This window comes from Saimiri boliviensis, chromosome 10 (genome assembly GCF_048565385.1).
Source record: "Saimiri boliviensis isolate mSaiBol1 chromosome 10, mSaiBol1.pri, whole genome shotgun sequence".
NCBI classification, from domain to species: domain Eukaryota; kingdom Metazoa; phylum Chordata; class Mammalia; order Primates; family Cebidae; genus Saimiri; species Saimiri boliviensis.
Genome location: NC_133458.1, coordinates 91,753,906 through 91,774,452, shown reverse-complemented (window position 1 = coordinate 91,774,452; position 20,547 = coordinate 91,753,906). Strand labels below are relative to the sequence as shown.

The following is a 20,547-nucleotide window of genomic DNA, read 5'->3' as shown; positions in this document are numbered from 1 at the left end:
GGTTTAGTTGATTCACAGCCTCACTTGGTTAGGGAGGCCTCAGAAAACTTATAATCATGGCAGATGGCCAAGGAGAAGCACTCACCTTTTTCACAAGGAGGCAGGAAGGAGTGGTGCTGAGAGAAAGGGGAAGAACCCCTTATAAAACCATCAGATTTTGTGAGAATTCATTCACTATTACCAGAACAACATGAGGGAAACTGCCCCCATGATCCAATTACTTCCACCTGGTCTCTCCTTTGACATGTGGAGATTATAGGGCTTACAATTCAAGATGAGATTTGGGTGGGGACACAAAGCCTTAACCATATCACACAACCTAACCTTCCCACATCCCATTCCTTGATGGGGGGGGCGGTGGGAAGAGGGGTGACACCCCTGTTCTCAGTCATCACAGGCACTCATGACCCTGTAGGTGCAGAGAAGTGGCTCACATTTGTTTCTTTTGGGGAAAACTGAGATAATCAAGGTGGCGCTAGGCCCTGGGGACGAGGCAAGTAAGGACTTTGCCACGTCTGCACCCACTAGGGAAGGAGCAGAGGCTCTGTTAGGGCGCCATCCCACGGGCTGCAGTTGCAGAATCTTGCAGACTCCACCCCCGATCTGGCCGCAGTGTTCCCAATTTTTGCGAGGTGACCTGGGGAGGGAGGACAGATCGGATGCTCGGGCCTCACCAGGGACTTCGCCGGACCGGAGCTCTTCCTCCGCCCAGTCCGCACGAGAGAGCTTCCTGGCCGGCCCCAGACAGCTGCAGACCTGACAGCTCTGGGAGAAGACACTGAGATCGCCTTCGCCGCCGCGGCCGCCAGAGGGCGCCTGGGGGCGGGGAGAGGGTGGGGCAAGGCGGGTCCGGCAGGAGGCGGGACGGTGAGCCGAGGGGGGCGGAGCGAGGGGCGGAGAGGAGGGCCCGGGGCCGCAAGGCGGAAGAGGCCCGTTCACCTCCGACCCAGCGCTTGGCGCTCTCCTCACTCTCGGCGCTGACGCGCGTTCTTGCTTATCCCGCAGCGTTGGGCTGGCTTCCTGCGAGGCCTCTAAGACCCGCCTACCGCGCCCCGCCCGCCACGCGGAAGCCCCCAGCCTCTCCTGGACGCTTGGCCTAGTGCCGCGGTCACGGCTACCGTCACAAGCGCCCCCAGCCCCACCCACCCCGGCCTGCCCGCCGTCCGTCTCCCGCCCCGGCACCTGCCTGCCAGCTCCACCGGGCCGCAGTGCGGACGACCGCAAAATTCCTCGGCCCCCGGAGGCCGTCAGCTCCGGGGAGGGGAGGGAAGGCGCAGTCCCGCGGCGCCCCCAGGTTCATGCCCCAGGTGCGTCCGGACCCCGGAGGCACGGCTCGCAGGGCGTTGACGGCCCGCGAGGTTCGGCCTCGGCCCCCGGTACCCTTGGTCCCAGCTACACCCCCTCCTGGCCTTCCCCCAAGTCCGAGGGAGAGGTGAGATTCTTCCCGACGAAGCTGGGAACTGGGAATCCCCTTTAGGGTACGGTTCGTGCTGCACCGCTGACTCCACCATCTGCAAAGGGATTCTTGTCCAGAATCCCCGAATGCTTTAGGACAGCTCTTGGTTCCGTGAAATGAAGAGTCTAATTTTCGGAAAGGCCACAGGCTTTTTCATCAACTGAATTGAATTTCAGTTGATGTCCACAAAGCGGACTGGTACGAACCTGCTGGGTGGTGGTCATTCTGGTGACTACTTGGAGACACCTTCCACTTGGTGGATTTGTTTCTGTTGAAATGTATTTCCATAGAATTTATTTAGGTCTCTATTTGCTACTGATTTGACGGCTTTAAGCGAGGAGGGAAGCCCGTGATTTCTGTGCAGCATGCTAAAATGTGTTTTCTGCCTGCCTTAACTCGATAAGCCAAATATGCCCTCCATTTCTTTTCCAGGTTGTGCCTTTTTAGCCAAGAAGCATGGAGGTCATTCACGGCAGGCCCTACTGTTGCAGGGAGCTTGAAGGAGCTGACATTCTGTCCAACACCTTTTACTCTAATGAGTTGCACACCCCCCTCCAAACGGCTACTCGCCCAACTGCCTCAGAGGACAGGTAAAACAAAAACTAGAAAAAGCAAACAAGAAAAAGCAGTTTTAATGTATTAGTGTATTTTATTATGAGAGGAAAAACATTTTCTGGGGCTCTTCTGTTGTTTGTTTTTGAGACATAGTCTTGCTGTTGCCCAGGCTGGAGTGCAATGGCGCGATCTCAGCTCACTGCAACCTCAGCCTTCAAGTTCAAGTGATTCTCCTGCCTCACCCTTCCCAGTAGCTGGGATTACAGGCATGCGCCACTGTGCCCAGCTAATATTTTTGTGTTTTTAGTAGAGAAGGGGTTTCACCGTGTTGGCCAGGCTGGTCTTGAACTCCTGACCTCAAATGATCCACCCACCTCAGCCTGCCAAAGTGCTGGGATTACAGGCGTGAGCCACCGCACCTGGCCCAGGCTCCTCTGTTTATCACATCACAGTGAAGGCAAAACGTGGCAATTAACTGAACCTTCAAGTGTCTATAAGGAACCTGAGAAGTAAGTGGCTGTGAACTATAAAAGGCAGACATCAAATTCATCCACCACATTATAAAATTTTAGAATCGTCTGTTCCTCCATTGGGAAATTAATCTTTTAATCAAAGACTTTTTTAAAAGAGTACTCTCTTGGTTTCTAACATGCCCTTCTGCCATCTGCCCAAAAATACTCCCAGAATTTGCTGCTTATAGTTGTCTAAATTTTTGCTTTACCAAATTCCCTGTAACACATTAATTATGCATTATTTAAATTGTGGAAAGCAGTTTAGTGATTTCTCAAAGAACTCAGAACAGAATTACCATTTGACCTAGCAATCCCGTTATTGGATTCTCAATTGTTCTTATAAGTTGTTCTACCAAAGGAATATAAGTTAGTCTACATATAAAAAGACACATGCATAGGTCTGTTTATCAAAACACTATTCACAATAGTAAAGATACGGAATCAGCCTAAATGCCCATCAGTGGTTGACTAGATTAGAAAACATGGTACATATATACCGTGGAATACTATGCAGCCATAAAACATGAGATCATGTCTTTTGCAGCAACGTGGATAGAGCTGGAGGCCATTATTCTAAGCAAACTAACACAGGAACAGAAAACCAAATATCACATGTTCTCACTTAAAAGTGGGAGCTGGCCGGGCGCGGTGGCTCAAGCCTGTAATCCCAGCACTTTGGGAGGCCGAGGCGGGTGGATCACGAGGTTGAGAGATCGAGACCATCCCGGTCAACATAGTGAAACCCCGTCTCTACTAAAAATACAAAAAATTAGCTGGGCATGGTGGCACGTGCCTGTAATCCCAGCTACTCGGGAGGCAGAGGCAGGAGAATTGCCTGAGCCCACGAGGCGGAGGTTGCGGTGAGCCGAGATCGCGCCATTGCACTCCAGCCTGGGTAACAAGAGCGAAACTCTGTCTCAAAAAAAAAAAAAGTGGGAGCTAAACATTGAGTACATATGGAGACAAAGAAGGGAATAACAGACATCAAAGCCTACTTGAAGGTGGAGGGAAGGAGGAAGGCAAGGATCAGAAAAGTACCTCTTGGGTACTATGCTTATCACCTGGGTGACAAAATGATCTGTACACGAAACCCCTGCAACATGCAAGCTACCTGTATAACAAACCTGCATATGCACTGCTGAACCTAGAAGGAAAGTTTTTTTAAAAAAAATTACAAGGAAAAAAATTGCATCTAACATATCTAGTGATTACTGTGCGTTAGCACTCTACCAGATGCTTTGTATATAGTAGTTATTTTAATCCTCATGAGAACCTTAGAAGATAAATGCTCTTGTTACCTGCATTTTGCATTTGAAATAACAGATAACAGACAAGTAATTTGCCAAGATCCTAGTGCCAGCACTTCCTGTATTGTATTTACTTGAATCATTTTGAGAAAAGAAAAAGGAAAAAAACACCTCAAAACACCTGGCCAGTGAAAAAATAGCCTGTGTGGTTGTCTACTGTGTGTTTTGTGTTTTTGTAAGTTCATTTGGTCAAGTCTCTCATTTAAGAATTCTTTAGGAAACCAGACAGGAAGTCACCCAGACTCAGTTTAAACACTTCCAAAAAGGACAGCACTTCCATACCAGGCAGTCCATTCCATTTTTGAATACTCCTGATTGTTAGATAATTTTCTTTCTAATGAGAATACTTTTTTCCCTTATAATTTCTGCCTGCTGATTCTGGTTCCCCCCTCTGAAGCTTTGCAAAATCATAATTCATCCTTCCCATGCTAGCAGCCCTTCAAGATCTGAAGATTCTCTTGGCCCCTCTGAGAGTGCTGTTTGCCAGACTCAACACTGATCACAGATTCTGCTCCTTTTCCTTCTTGCACTTAGGTTTTCACCGTCCTGATCAGGCTTTCACAGATCTTTTCCAGTTTATAAACATGCTCTTTATATTAATAAAGAAAAAGAATGGGCCGGGTGTGGTGGCTAACGCCTATAATCCCAGTACTTTGGGAGGCCAAGGCAGGTGGATCACGAGGTCAGGAGTTCAAGACCAGCCTGGCCAAAATGGTGAAACCCATCTCGACTAAAAATACAAAACTTAGCCAGGCATGGTGGCAGGAGTCTGTAATCCCAGCTACTCGGGAGGCTGATACAGAAGAATCACTTGAACCTGGGAGGCAGAGGTTGGCAGTGAGCTGAGATAAAGCCACCGTACTCCAAAAAAAAGAAAAAGAAAGAAAAGAAAAAGAATGATTTTTCCTTAATTATAAAACTAACACACTTTCCTTATAATGTAGAAATCTGTAAGAAAAACAAATTCTTTATTTTCCAACAGAAAAATTATGCAAATGAAGCACAGGAAAGAAACCCTCTGTACTTCCTTTATCCAGAGATAATAACTACTGTGTTAACAGCTCAATGTGTGTCCTTTCCAATTTTTTTAAATGTAAAGATCATATTCAGTATTTTTAAGATCAATTGCTATTTTCACTTAATTAAAAGAAATATTCTTATATTGAGGGAAGAGAGCTCTTGTCACTGCTGGGTCAGTCCTTGCTGCCCGCACTCCTCTACCATTGACCTGATTCACTAGAGTGGTTTTCAACCCTAAATTCCTGTTTAACTCCAAGGGCTTTCACATTAGACAGAGCTTCCATGAGTCAAATGAAACCCTTAGCAGATTGCATGAGATCTGGCAGTTGTCCCTGGCTCGGAAACAGCAATGTGAGGTTTTATATTCGGCCTAAGGAATCTAAGAATTTAGGGCTGCCATGTGTGACTGCACCGTCAAAAAGCACTGTCAAAGGGTTTTCACTGAAAATGCTTTAGTTTTTAGTTTTTAGTTTTTCAGCTTTTGATCCCCTCTACCTAAACAGTACTACAGTTGGTTAGTGATTGGCTCCAAAACCCTTTAACTGACATAAATGTAAGGGAAGTAAATTTTTTGTTAACATACTATAAAATTCAACATGCTATATGATCAACTATAAACTACAAAAAGGTATTATTTGAAGCTTTATCTGGTACAACCATGTTCCTGGCTCCTAATAACTAAAACTTGCTTTCCCTTTCATTTCACCTGAATTCTTTCCTTTCACAATCCCCAGATTGTGAAAACCGGGATGATCATCTGTTCTCAGAAGCCCTCCTCTGAACCCCTTCTTAAAAAGCAGCCCAGCAGCTTACAGAAGAGTCTCTTTCCTCTCTGTTAGTGATGGAGCTTCTCCAGATGGTGTCATCAGGATACTGGTGGTACTTCTCTTTTGGGAGAAGTCTTTTTGCTGAGGCTCACTTCTTCAGACCAGATGCAGGGTCCATAGCTCCCAATTCGAATCACAAGGTATTTCAACAGCAAAACAAAACAATACAAAACAGAAAGCCCCTGGTTTTTAGGGATTACCTTCTTAATGGTAAGGATGAACATGAGCCCTAGCATACGTTTGCGCTCAGCAGCTTAATTTTCTAAACAAGGATGTATTTAAAGGGACACGCTTTTTAAATATCGTGATGTATCTAGGTACAACTTAGATCACGTAGGCTGTACCTGCATCCTAGATAAAGCCAGCATGGCACTCACTTGGCAGTTTTAACAGTGACGCAAAATTATTTCCTCACATCAGCCTACTTTTTTTTTTCTTTTCACAATAGATGAGGCAAATACAAAAATTAGCCGGTGTGTTGGCTCTCACCTATCATCCCAGCTGCTTGAGAGGCTGAGGTGGTAGGATCACTTGAGCCCAGAGGCAGAGGTTGCAGTGAGCCGAGATCACACCATTGCACTCCGGACGGGGCAACAGAGCGAGACCTTGTCTCAAAAATCAAAACAAGGCCGGGCATGGTGCTCACGCCTATAATCCAAGCACTTTGGAGGCCAAGGTGGGCGGATCACCTGAGGTCCGGAGTTCAAGACCAGCCTGACCAACATGGTAAAACCCCGTCTTTAATAATAATAATAATTTTTTTTTAAATCAAAACAAAATAAAACAGTACAACAATAGGTAACGTGGTCTAGCTCCACTGTTACCCAGGACTGGTCTACAGACAGGGTACTTCAAAATCACCCGAGGAGATTTCTAGAAATACAGATTCCTAGGCTTCCTCTATGGACTTTCTGACTCCCCAGGTCTGAGGCAGGGCAAGGGAATCTGCATTTTTTAGGTTTTCAGCTTACATTGAAAACTACTGGGCTAGCAGCACTGAAAATGTGAGAAAACCAGGACTGTGGTTGTGGCTTCTCTGATGACCAAGAGCACATTAGTTGTTATGCTTTCATTACTTTATTCAAGTGAATTCTTTGGAACAATTATCCTAGCGACGATTTTATATAAACTCACTTTATCTCTGTTAAAAATATTAAGTAAATAGGACGAGACAGGTGGATCACTTGAGGTCAGGGGTTTCGAGACCAGCCTGGCGTACACGGCCAAACCCTGTCTCCACTAAAAATAGAAAAATTAGCTGGGCGTGGTAGCGGGTGCCTGTAATCCCAGCTACTGGGGAGGCTGAGGCAGGAGAATCACTTGAACCTGGGAGGCTGAGGTTGCAGTGAGCCAAGATCGTGCCATTGCACTACAGCCTGGGTGACAAGAGTGAAACTTCGTCTCAGAAAAAAAAACTAAGTAAATAAACAGGTAGTTGTTTTTTTTTTTTCATTTTTTCTGTTGAAAATTTAACTGTGGCAGGAAGAGCTACTCAAAATCATCAAGATTCCTGTCCCCTTTTTCATTCAGCTGACTTCGCCATACTTCTAGCACGTTTTCTTAGCTCACAGGACAAACAAACATATCCATTAAGGAAGTACCTTGAGAATTGCTTAGGATTTCATTATAGAATTTTGTTATTAGTTCTTAGTTCCCATTTGTTTCTAGATTCACTTGGCTGCTTTCTGACTCTTAAAACTATTTTTTTACAATAGTAGTTATCTGCCAACTAAAAATGAGGGCTATGTTATTTCGAGCTTTTCTTTAATCATGTTTGCCAGTAATTACTGGATAAATTAGTGAATATGGGATTTGATATCCAAAACCTTGTACAGTGACTTTAAAATGAAATATTGGTTCATCTACAGGGAATGTATCTTTTTCAGAAATAAGTAAATAATTTTCTATTGCTAGAGATGGTAGCATTAATAATTTGATAATTATTTTCTTGTGGAGATATATTTTATTTACGTTGAGAACTACTGGGCTAGCAGAAAGTGAGAGAAAGGGACAGGGAGGTGGGAGATACTGGAAGAGGGGGGAGAGAGAAAGGGAGGGCAAGAGGGTGAGAGAGAAAGGAAGACAGGGAGAGAGAGAGAGACGGGAAGAGCAAGACAGAGAGGGAGAAAGCGAGAGGGAAAGGGAAAGAGAGGTTTAAGATTTCATTAGAATTATTAAAACATAACCCTCATTTTTAGTTGGCAGATAACTATCATTTTTGAAAAATGTTTAAGATCACAAAGCAATGAAGTGAATCCAGAAACAAATGGGAACCTATAATGAAATCATATAATGAAATCCTAAAATTATTACATCCTAAAATGTCCATTTTTATTTTAATTTGGTTTCTTCTCTACAATTCTGTATTAAGGCTAAGGGGAGGGAGACATGATACCCTAAAGTAAGAGAGAAATATGACTTATTTATGCATTGTCTTTTATTTTAAATGATTTCCTGCAACTTTCCAGCTCTAGGTGGATGCCATCCCAAATGATTGATTAACTTTTTCTACCGGCTCATCTTCCTGGGACAGTGTAATATATGGGGGTCAGATGTTGAGAAATTGACTCATTTAGGTTTTGAATGTAACTTTTACAAACTTAGATATTAAAGCTTAGGTTGTCATTAATCAAATCCACTTAAATATTTTTCACTTGTCATGCTCCTCCACCCCCCAACCCATGTCTGTTGATCGTTGTCAGAGAGCTAGGGAGGACATACAGGTCTAAGAGCTGAATGCCAGCATCCCTTCTGCAGCACCCCAAATCAGTGGGCCAGGACTCTCCTTGACTAGCTGGTTCGGGGTTAGCAAACTTTTTCTGTAAAGAACCAGATGGTAAGTATTTTAAATATTTTAGGCTTTACGGTCTCTGTCCAACTATTCAGCTCTGCCATTGTGGGCCAATAGCAGCCATAAACTGTAGACACTCCATAAATGAACGGTCATGGCTGTATTCCAATAGACTTTTATTTACAAAAACAGGCAGGGAGTTGGATTTGACCCATGGGCCATGCTTTGCCAATCCTCAGTGTAGTGACTTCACAAGGTAATACATTCCACTTATAAGACAGTCCCGAGAGTTGCTTCTTCGTTCTGTTCAATAATAATTATGGGTGGGCCGGGGTTAGGTTAAGCCAAGCACTGTACAGTACTGATAAAGAGAAAAAAGTAGCTCCATAGTTTGTACCTCTCTTTCTCTTTCCCTCTCTCTCTTCCTGTCTCTCCCTTTCTCTCTCCCCATCTATCTACTTTTCTTCCCTTCTCTTTCTCTCTCTCCCTCTCTATCTCTGTCCCTCCCTTTTTTTCCTCCTTTCTTCTCCCCTCTTCCTTTCACCCTCCTCCCCCAACCCTGCCCCACCCCCCTCCTCTCCCCCATGTTTCTGACTGGCTCCCACTATTCTCACAGTATAGTCCAGAGGTTTTAGAAGGCCCCACAGGATGCTGTCCTTGTTTTCCTCTCATGCTCCACCTCTCACCATGGCCCTTCTCTACATGCCCCAACTTCTGGAATTCTATATTAACTCTTCTAATATAGTTCAAAATTCAACTCTGTTTTCTCAGCCCCTAAGATCTGGGTAAGTTCTACTCAAATCTTTCTTCCATGCCTTGTGGAATTCCTCCAAATTTATCCAAGTTCCCAGGACAAGGATAGGGATAGCATTTGAAAACCTCACGGTCACTTTTGACTTTTTGTTCCTGGTTCCACTTAAAGCGACACACTGACCCAGATGTGAAAGTCAGTCATCCCTCATTTTCCTCTGAAGACCTTGTCCAGGCAGAGCATTTGTGAGCCTAGTAAATGTTACTGAACTGTTGGGGTTCAAGAGGGGAGAGTCACACCATGCCATGCTATATGTAACCAAAACATGTTATTAGCTATAACTTCCACATTCTTAAAAGGTCTTTAGGCCAGGCATGGTGGCTCATGCATGTAATCCCAGCACTACTCTGGGAGGCCAGGGCAGGCAGATCACAAGGTCAGGAGTTCGAGACCAGCCTGGCCAACATGGTGAAACACCATCTCTACCAAAAATATAAAAATTAGCCGGGCATGGTGGCACATGCCTGTGGTCCCAGCTATTCCAGAGGCTGAGCTGGGAGTATCACTTGAACCTGGGAGGTGGAGGTTGCAGTGAGTCCAGATTGTGCCACTGCACCTCAGCCTGGGCAACTGAGTGAGACTCCATCTCAAAAAGAAAAAAAAAAAAGTATTTAACCAGCTGTCACCAAGGGTTTCTCACTGGGTTTTCAACCACTGCAGTCCCCAGCAGCCTCACCATCCTGCTGGCTCCTCTCTTCTCCCTCTTCCTTACTCCCCTTTCCTCTCCTCTTTCTCTTTCAAGAGCAAACAAGCAAGTTTCTACCACTGCAGAGCAATTTAATCAGTCTGAGCTTGCTTGAGCTCCTACCAACACCCGTACTTTCAGAGTCTCTGTGTCTACACCAGTGGCCTAGGAAAATTATTTTACAAAACAAAAGTAATTTCTTCCCTAAGAGAGATTCTAGGCTGGAGCCAACACTGTCAGGAACTTTCAAATCTATAACTTTACTAAACTCTAGGCCTTTCTACCTGTTATTCCCTTGCATGCCCCAGTATTTCCTCCCTTTCTTCTAGGTAACTCCTAGTCATCCTTTAGAACTCATCTTGTGATTCCCCTAAGAATCCTTCCTCCTGAAAGGATTTCTGTTTGTCCTACAAAGTACCTTAGAGCAATATGTACTATAATACCAATCCAGGACCACTTAAATCCAAGTGCAAGGTTAGGGTAGATGCAAACTGGTGCCACAGGAGAGCTGGTTAACTTCTGACTCACCTTGAACGTGAGAGGGTAAGCATTTTACGGTCCCAGCTTCTTGTGTAGATGATTTTTTTTAGATCTTCACTTGGCTGATTTCCGTATCCCTCACCTTTTGAGCCCCTTAAAACAAAAATGTAAATTTGCCAGGATTGACCCGGACCTAAGGGCAGAGGGGGCTTCCATGCTTGTTTACTTCACTGGGTTCCTATTTCTCCTCTTTGTAGCATTCATCCCTTTCTGTCTTGTCAAAAAACTAGTTCTTAAGATTTTTTTTTCTCCTCCCAGTATTTTTAGTTGTTTTCAGTGGGAAGTTTGGCCCAAATAACCTAGACCACGATTACTGGAAACTGAAAGTCAGTAAATCCTTCCTAATTAGGAAGCAGAACTTTTGCCAGATATGTTTATAGGTGTGTTTGTGAGGCTGTCTCCCTAACCAGAAGATTTCATTCCTTCACAGAAAGCAGTATAGGAAACAAATCCATCTCTTTGGCCTGACTCATTTATTCAATGGTATTCATTGGGTACTTCCTGTGTGCCAGGCACTGGAGTAAAGCATGGTGACAACAGTGAACCAATAGAGTCCCTGCCCTTTACTCCTTTGTTAAGAAAAAGCAGATAAAACCATCTGAGCTACCAGTTTCAAGATTAGATAAGCCTTACCAACCAATTTAGGAAACACCCATATCTCCAGTCCTCTGCATACTACTGTTGTAAGGGGTGGAACTTGAAGACATGATGACCATGGAAGGTAACTTGAATAGGATAATGCTTCTAAAACTTTAGCATGCACAAGAATCACCCGGAGGGCTTCTTAAAACATTACTGGGCCCCATCCCCAGAGATTCTGATTCTTAGGTCCTGAGATGGAGCCTGAGAGTTTGCATTTCTAAGAATTTTTTAGGAGATGCTTATGCTACTAGCCTAGGGACCATTCTTTGAGATTCATTGTTATAGTAGTTAGGAGCAAGTAGCTCCTGTACAAAATTAGAAATATTCCTTTACAATACTCTCCATTTTTGAAAATCCAAAGTTAGTCTGTAGCCAAGATCATTTAATGAGGAAGAAGGACTTTCAGCAAATAGAGCTAGGACAACTGCATATCCACATGCAAAAGAATAAATGCATGAGATCCCTTATCTCATATTGTATCCAAAAATTAATTCCTCTTGAATCAAAGACCTAAGCATAAGGGCTAAACTGTAAAATACTTAGAAGAAAACATAGCAGCAAATCTTCATGGTCTTGGATTTGGAACTGTGTTCTTAGATATGACTCCAAAAGCATAAGCAAAACAAGGAAAAACAGATCAAGTGAACTTCATCAAGATTAAAAAACTTTTTTGCAGGCCGGGCGCGGTGGCTCAAGCCTGTAATCCCAGCACTTTGGGAGGCCGAGGCGGGTGGATCACGAGGTCAAGAGATCGAGACCATCCTGGTCAACATGGTGAAACCCCGTCTCTACTAAAAATACAAAACATTAGCCGGGCATGGTGGCACGTGCCTGTAATCCCAGCTACTCAGGAGGCTGAGGCAGGAGAATTGCCTGAACTCAGAAGGCGGAGGTTGCGGTGAGCCGAGATCGCGCCATTGCACTCGAGCCTGGGTAACAAGAGTGAAACTCCGTCTCAAAAAAAAAAAAAAAAAAAAGACAAAAAATAACACACTACAATTCATGGCCATAAAAAGGATAATCTGTAAGTCCTCAGAAATTTAACCTCATTCTTCCAGCAGTTCCATGATGCCTAAATAACCAGTATCATACTCTACCTGACCCTGAAAACTCTGTGTTCTGAAGATTTAATCTGAAAATACTTACGAAGCAGTAGGAATTTTATGCAATTGTTCATCCATTATGTTGCTGAAGCTGTTTAAAGTCTCTTTTTTAACAGGTATCAGGAATTACGGGAGTCACTTCAACAATGTAGGCTTCCTTGGGGCGCTGAAAGAGAATATGGTGGGATAATACCGATTTCACTCCCTGAGGACCACAGGCCAAAGTGTGAGCCTCCTCGTGTCATGGGCAAAGGACATCAGCATTACGGATTTGGTGGAGAAACCTGGCCAAGGTAAATAAACTTTCTGCCATTCACATAAAGGTCTTTATTATCCATTTTTCTTTATTTCTATTGTGAGTCCTTTGTTTGCTTAAATCTGTCTTCAAACTTATTTCTTTTACTATTTATGAAAAGACAGAATTAAAAACTAATTTCTAATTGGGAAATAGTAAAAAGCCTGTGTTTATGAATGGTTTTTGCTGTCCTTAGAGATGTTAAAATATCGTGATCAGAAATTTTGATTCTATTAATTCCTTTACTTACGATATCTTATCTAAAACGAAATGGGAATGTTCCCAAGATAGAAAGAGAGCGAACAATTAAATTTTAAATATTTTTGTTTGAGCAAAGACCTGGCCTAATTTGTATAGATGCTCTTGGTTTTTGGAACTTTTGATTTGTAATTTTTTTATCAGTCTTTTTAATAGTCACTAGAATCTGCTGGGCATTGTTCTCAAGTGTTAAAATCTTTCAATAATAGTTTATAAATCTTAGTCACTCAGCAACTCTTCAAAACACATTAAAATTCAACAGAAACAAACAAACAAAATATCTGAGTAGTGAATGTCAAATTAAATATTTCCTAAAAGCCAAAAGCAGACATAAGTGGTGGGACTCGCGTCATAGCCACGGAGACATGAAGCTCTGAAGGCTCCTCCCGCTCCGGGTCTGTGCTCGCCCTCACCCTTCGTCCTCCCCCACCCCACTAACCTGGCCTACAAGAATGTGATTAGGGGCCGCAGGGCCGCCTGGAGGGTCATTTTGAGCATTGAGCAGAAGACCCACACCTCGGACAAGAAGTTGCAGCTGTTTAAGGACTATCTGGAGAAGGTGGAGGCCAAGCTGAGATCATCTGCACCGTAGTCCTGGAATTGTTGGATAAATACTTAATAGCCAATGCAACTAAACCAGAGAGTAAGGTCTTCTATCTGAAAATGAAGGGTGATTACTTCCGGTACCTTGCTGAAGTTGCATGTGGTGATGATCAAAAATAAACGATAGATAATTCCCAAGGAGCTTAGCAAGAGACATTTGATATATGCAGGAGAGATGCAACCCCACACCCAATCTGCCTGGGGCTTGCTCTTAACTTCTCTGTATTTTACTATGAGACTCTTAATAACCCAGAGCTTGCCTACAGGCTGGCTATGACTGCTTTTGATGAGGCCATTGTTGAACTTGATATACTGAATGAAGACTCCTACAAAGACAGCACCCTCATCATGCAGTTGCTTAGAGACAACCTAACACTTTGGACATCAGACAGTGCAGGAGAAGCATGTGATGCAGCAGAAGGAACTGAAAACTAAATCCATACAGGGTGTCATCCTTCTTTCCTTCAAGAAACCTTTTTACACATCTCCATTCCTTATTCCACTTGGATTTCCTATAGCAAAGAAACCATTCATATGTATGGAATCAACTGTTTATAGTCTTTTCACACTGCAGCTTTGGGAAAACTTCATTCCTTGATTTGTGTTTGTCTTGGCCTTCACCTGGAGTGCAGTTACTGCTGTAGAAAAGTATTAGTAGCTTCATTTCATATAAATCTGGTATTTAAGTAATCTGAACCCGTTCAGCAAGGGACTGTGTTTTGTATTGGTGAAGATATGAAAATGTAGTTAATTCTACTTTGAAGAGTGTTCCACATAACTTCTTAATTTCTACATTCCCTCCCTTACTCTTCAGGGGTTTCCTTTAGATAGGCCGCTTTTCCATGCTCTTAATGTATTCCTTTTTAGTAGGAATCTAGAAGTATTAGATTGAGTGGAAAAGTATTTGCCATCTCTAGCTAGGAGTCACAAATTGAAATGCCTCCTATATCACATAAGGAGGTCATGTAAATCTGTAGCAACAGGGAGTTTCCTTATTCACTCTTTATTTGCTGCTGTTTAACCTCCATTCCCAATAAAAATTCACATATACCTCCTGTCTTTGTAAGTTCTGATATTCACTTTACTATGTAAATGGAAGTAGCATGTTGCTACCAGAATACAAACATTGCTTTTGGCAAATTAAAGTACATGTCATTTCTTAATACACTAGAAAGGGGGAATAAATTAAAATACAGAAGTCCAAGTTACAACTTCAGTACTTTTTCGTGCAGATTTATGCACATGTGAGAGTGTGTCCAGTTCATTTAGTGATTGTTATTTAGAGAGTTGGACCACCATCGTGTGTTGCTGATCATCGACCGTAGTCCCAAAAAAGCCTTGTGAAAATGTTATGCCCTATGTAACAGCAGAGTAACATAAAATTAAATTACATTTTATAAACCAAAAAATAAATATTTCCTAAGGATTAAGACATTTACTGAGAGCAGAATCTATCAGACCTTTGCACAGAGCCTACTTCCTCCTGCTTTATCTAACAATCCTGATTATCTGGTTTATGAACACTCTAGTTAACTGGTTTTTTGTTCTAAAGCAGGTAAAAGAAATAAATTAGGAAAGACAAGCCACAGCTAGAGAGAGAAACATTAACAGCAGGGACATGTGCCACCAAAGACCTTATCAAAGCTGCAGAAAAGCAGTAAAAACCAGATAAATAAAAAGGCCTGTTAGTCACAGGCCAATTACATTCAGACATCAACACACATATATAGTGAGGACCTCACATCCATTCATTCACTCAATAGATTTTTTTAAGCTCACACTCTCATGGAACTGTAATGTCTTTGTGAAGCAGATATTGCCATCCTTGTTTTACAATGAATAAACCAACCTAAGAGATTCAGTACTTTTCCTTGGGTCAGACAATTATAAAATTGTGGAATAGGGGTTTGGGTCCAGATTAATTGACTCTAACACCCAAGTTCTTTTCATCTGTTCATTTTATTTATGCTTCTCTTTATTCATTTATCTGCTCAGTAATTTAAGTATAGGAAACATTTTTCTAGAGACTGGGGAGATAGCTCTGTATAGAGTTTACAGCTATTGCCCTCCCAAAATTTAAATTTTAAAAAGTGTGCAATATTTTATAAGAATTGAAGATATTCATACAGATTTACAGTGTGTAAAAAGAAAGCCAAAGACTTTTTTTTTTTTTTTTTTTTTGAGATGGAGTCTTGTTCTGTCACCAGGCTAGAATGCAGTATACATCCTCCACCTCCCGGGTTCAAGTGATTCTCCTGCCTCAGCCTCCCGAGTAGCTGGGACTACCGTCATGTGCCTACCACACCCAGCTGATTTTTGTATTTTTAGTAGAGACGGGGTTTCACCATTTGGCCAAGATGGTCTTGATCTCTTGACCTCATGGTCCACCTGCCTTTGCCTCTCAAAGTGCTGGGATTACAGGCAAGAGCCACCGAGCCTGGCAAGACTTGTTTCTTAAGGGCAATCTTCTTCAAAATGAGATTTGTGCGTGATCTCTTACAGAGTGGGACAGGGAGAGAGAAAATACTTGTTCCACTTAGAATGCCAATTATATTTGGCATACCTCTTAATTTTCTATAGACCAGAAAGGTCTATGTAGTAAAAAGGTATTTATCTCTGTTTCAAGAATTCCTTTGGTTTTACTTTTTCTTTTTCATTTATTAAATGCTAATAAAATTAGTTTTTTAAATTTTATTTTAAAAATATCATTAACTGTGATCCTATTCTTGCAATTTTAGTTCTGATTACAGCCGTCCATTTCTTTATTATTACTTTCTTACATCTATTTTTAGGCAAAGATTCTAGAATCATGTTCTACAAGGTGGGGTATATTTTTCTGTAATTACTCAAACTTTCATGAGGACATGTCATTTCCATAAAAATAATAAAACAATCTCTTTTTAAAACAACAGCATTTATCAAGTACTTCTATATGCCACACATTGTGCTAAGTGCTTTATAAAACATCTCATTTAAATTAAATAATTTACTTTTTTAAAAGTTCATTTGTTCCATAAAACTACTTTTGTGGCCGGGCGCGGTGGCTCAAGCCTGTAATCCCAGCACTTTGGGAGGCTGAGGCGGGTGGATCACGAGGTCAAGAGATTGAGATCATCCTGGTCAACATGGTGAAACCCCGTCTCTACTAAAAATACAAAAAATTAGCTGGGCATGGTGGTGCGTGCCTGTAATCCCAGCTACTCAGGAGGCTGAGGCAGGAGAATTGCCTGAACCCAGGAGGCGGAGGTTGCGGTGAGCCGAGATCGTGCCATTGCACTCCAGCCTGGGTAACAAGAGCGAAACTCCGTCTCAAAAAAAAAAAAAAAAAAAACAAAAAACAAAACTACTTTTGTTCTTTTTAAACTTAAATTTTAAGTACACAGTTATTTGTATGTGTTAGGATTTTTGTGTTGCAAACAGAATCCCCCCTGGCTAGTTTAAGAACAGGATTATGAGAGGATACCAGATTAGCTCACAAAACTGTGGGGTGCCTAGAGAAACAGGCTTATTGCTCGGCATCCAGGAATAGTGGCCAGACTCACTCCCAGGACTGGCCTTGTCAGGGAGGAAGTGCCTCTTAACTGGACACCTCTACTGCCACCTTAATGGCAGTTTGCATGCCCCTCATGAAGCTGGTGTTCTCAGGCTCCTCACAGTCAAATCAAAGTGTAGTGCAGAAGTGGATGCTTGGCAGAACTTCGGGCACATTTGCACCCTGGATGCTAGGAAGGCTGGGAAATGGGGTGTTCCAAATGTGGGAAACTAGCATAATGTAGAGAGGGTGTTGTAAAGGTGATAGTCATGAGTGCCATTGGACTGTCACTCTAAACAACGGCAGCAACAATAACATGCTTTTTCTATTTGACACGTGGTTCCTGGGCCAGCAGCATCAGCATCACCTAGGAAATGGTGAATGCTGCATCTCAGCCTCCACCCCAGATTTACTGAAACAGAATCTGCATTTTAACAAACGACTTCAGGTAATTCCAACCATGCAGCAAAGTTGGAAAACCGTTGCTACAGTGTAAGAAATTGCAACAATTTTCGTACAAATGAAAATACACGGCCTGGCGTGGTGTCTCATGCTTGTAATCCTAGCACTTTGGAAGGCCAAGGTGGGTGGATCACCTGAGGTCAGGAGTTCAAGACCAGCCTGGCCATCATGGTGAAACCCCATCTTAAAAAAAGAAAATAAACTTACCTCCCCAAAAGCAGAGGCCCAAAGAAAGCAGTTTCCAACTTTGCTGCATCCAACTCGAAGCACTCACTCCTGTCCAGTTCAGTTGTAATCTTGTCCCAATATTCTGTACCTATGCTCTTTAATGAAGTTAACCATCACCAATGTATCCTATATAAAATAATAAGGAAAATGGAGAGAAAAAAAGAAAATATATAAAAATATGTAAGAAACAGCAGGGCAGAAAATATAAGTGACAATAGTCTCATTCCTGCACCTGGTCATGAGGCTGTCATTGGTGTTACAATTTCCTTCCTCCAGAAAAGAAGTCATTATATGAAAAAGACATTTGTACACACGTTTATAGCAGCATAATATGCAATTGCAAAAATACGGAACCAGCCCAAGTGCCCATCAGCCAGCGAGTGGATGGAGCAAGTGTGGCATAGATATAACATACCGTGGAATACTACTCAGCCATAAAATGAAATGAAATAATGGCATTCACAGCAACCTGGATGCTGTGGAATGGAGTTGGATGGATGGAGTTGGAAACCATTATTCTAAGTGAAGTAACTCAGGAATGGAAAACCAGACATTGTATGTTCTCACCTATAAGTTGGAGCCAAGCTATAAGGACGCACAGGCGTAAGAATGATACAATGGGCTCTGGGGACTCAGGGAAAAAGCATGGGAAAGGGGTGAGGGATGAAAGACTACACACTGGGTACAGTGTACACTGCTTGGGTGATTATTACACCAAAATCTCAGAAATCACCACTATAGAAGTTATTCATGTAACAAAACCACCTGTTCCCCAAAAACTATTGAAATTAAAAAATGCTTTTATAAATAATAATAATAATTTCCTTCCTCCACTACCTGTTCCAAGTTCCCTCGCCCTCAGCCAATACCTGAGCTGGTAGGAGTACATTACTTGATAGAACAACGCGAAATCATGTTTTGAGAGATCTTAGCTCTTTGTGGTTCTGCCTGTATAATGCTGCTATAGTATTTCATTAACTTCGTGCTACTGAAGACAATACTAGGTGTTAAAAGGTTCCCCAGGTTCCAGAAATACTCCTTTCCCCCATCATTGTATAATAGCCTCTGAGCCTTGATATGCAGGATCAGTCATCCTAGCCCAAAATTACCACATCATCATCAGTTCAGCTTCCAATGCAATTGGGACCATAGTTTTATCCCCTGATGGAAGCGCTTCTCCCTTGACCTCTAAACCACCAAAGCTCAAGGTGGCTGGGGAGGGAGTAACATTTTCTCAAGTGGAACCATAAGTATAACAGAAAGAAGCACCACTCCCACTTCCACCCTTTGGTTTTCAGACTATGCATTTGGCTGAGGGGGAACCTATTTATTGGTCACTGTTTCAGAGCATGTCCCACACTCTTTAGGACAACACTCAGCCATAATTGATTATTCAGTAGGCCGTTCTAATGCTCCATAAATATGGGAAAATATAACATTCTATAAATATGGTGAATCATTTTAACTCAGCCAACCATTGCTCAATGTCTTTTGTAGTAAATTGAGTTCCTTAGTCAAAAGTACTGTTGTTTAAAATGGCATGGCAACAAATGAGACATTTAGTAAGTTTACTGTTGATGTTACTGGCAGAAGCATGGTGAGAAAGGAAGGGAAATCCCTATTTTGAAGAAGTGTGATGGAAGGGGTTTGATGTAATCATCCTATCACCAGATGACTGACTAGTACATCCAGGGATAGATCACCCTATCAAGTGCTTAGGATTGGCCACTTCTGCTGGCAAACTCAAATGTGCCAATAGCCAGGTGAGTCTTAGTCAGGGAAGTTCATGTTGCTCAATCCATATGTGATCGTTTCTGTGCTGCTACCATGATCACTTCGTTATAAAGTCACTGAACAAGCACCGGGTGACTGGGAAAAACCTGACATGCATAGAGCTAGTCATTGTGTCTGCCTGAATATTGAGAACATCCTCAATGCTGGGGGTCTCTAGGTGAGCATTCTTGTGGGGTACAAATAAACCTCACACTCCAGGGCCATTTGGAGGCTGGAAAAAGCAAGTTTCTTGGAATCCACATTGGGTAGATGAGATTCACAGTACATGCACTATAAAAATGTAGGCTGGGACCAGGCACAGTGGCCCACAGCAGTAATCTCAGCGCTTTGGGAGGCCAAGGCAGGTGAATCACCTGAGGTCAGGAGTTCTAGACCAACCTGGTCAACATGGTAAAACCCCGTCTTTACCAAAAATACAAAAAAATTAGCTGGGTATGGTGGTGGGCACTTGTAATCCCAGCTGCTCATGAGGCTGAGGCAGAAGGATTGTTTGAACCTGGGAGGCAGAGGTTACAATGAGCCGAGATTGCTCTGCTAGACTCCAGCCTGGGCAACAGAGTGAGACTCCATAGATAGATAGATAGATAGATAGATAGATAGATAGATAGATAGATAGATAGATAGATTCCGTGTTCAAAAGATATTGGGCAGCCACAAGTCACAGGTGAGCACAACATACATAAAAAGGTTACAGATGCCAGGCGCAGTGGCTTACACTTGTAATGCCAGCACTTTGAGAGGCCAAGGCAGGCAGATCACGAGGTCAAGAGATTAAGACCATCCTGGCCAACATGGTGAAACCCATCTTTACTAAAAAATACAAAAACTAGCTGGGCCTGGTGGTGCGTGCCTGTACTCCCAGCTACTTGGGAGGCTGAGGCAATAGCATTGCTTGAACCCAGGAGGCGGAGGTTGCCGTGAGCCGAGCTCGCGCCACTGCACTTCAGCCTGGCACCTGGCAACAGAGCAAAACTCTCTCAATAAAAAGAAAAAAAAGGTTACAGATGAGGTCCATTTTCTTTTGACCATTACCCCACAGTCTGACTCTCCTTCCTAGAAGGAGCCACTGTCACCACTTTGGTGCCTCTTCCATGCCTTTTGTTATGCACTTACACTATTACACATG

The 20,547-nt window shown here is 42.8% G+C and overlaps 1 protein-coding gene and 1 pseudogene across 3 annotated transcripts in view; both read left to right on the top strand.

The window, feature by feature from the left end:
• Window positions 1–920: 920 nt before the first annotated feature.
• SPMIP4 (sperm microtubule inner protein 4) overlaps window positions 921–20,547 on the top strand; it is a 57,831-nt gene continuing 38,204 nt past the window's right edge. The window contains exons 1-3 of one of the 3 annotated variants that reach the window (XM_010345691.3): window positions 921–1,307; window positions 1,889–2,046; window positions 12,366–12,542. In XM_010345691.3, the coding sequence (XP_010343993.2) occupies window positions 1,913–2,046; window positions 12,366–12,542 (311 nt within the window). In that variant the 5' untranslated portion in view covers window positions 921–1,307; window positions 1,889–1,912. Of the gene's footprint in view, window positions 1,308–1,328; window positions 1,433–1,888; window positions 2,047–12,365; window positions 12,543–20,547 lie in introns of those variants that run through there. The other 2 variants (XM_003935140.4, XM_074379627.1) reach the window with 2 other exon arrangements.
• Window positions 12,902–14,818, top strand: LOC104652511 (14-3-3 protein theta pseudogene; annotated as a pseudogene).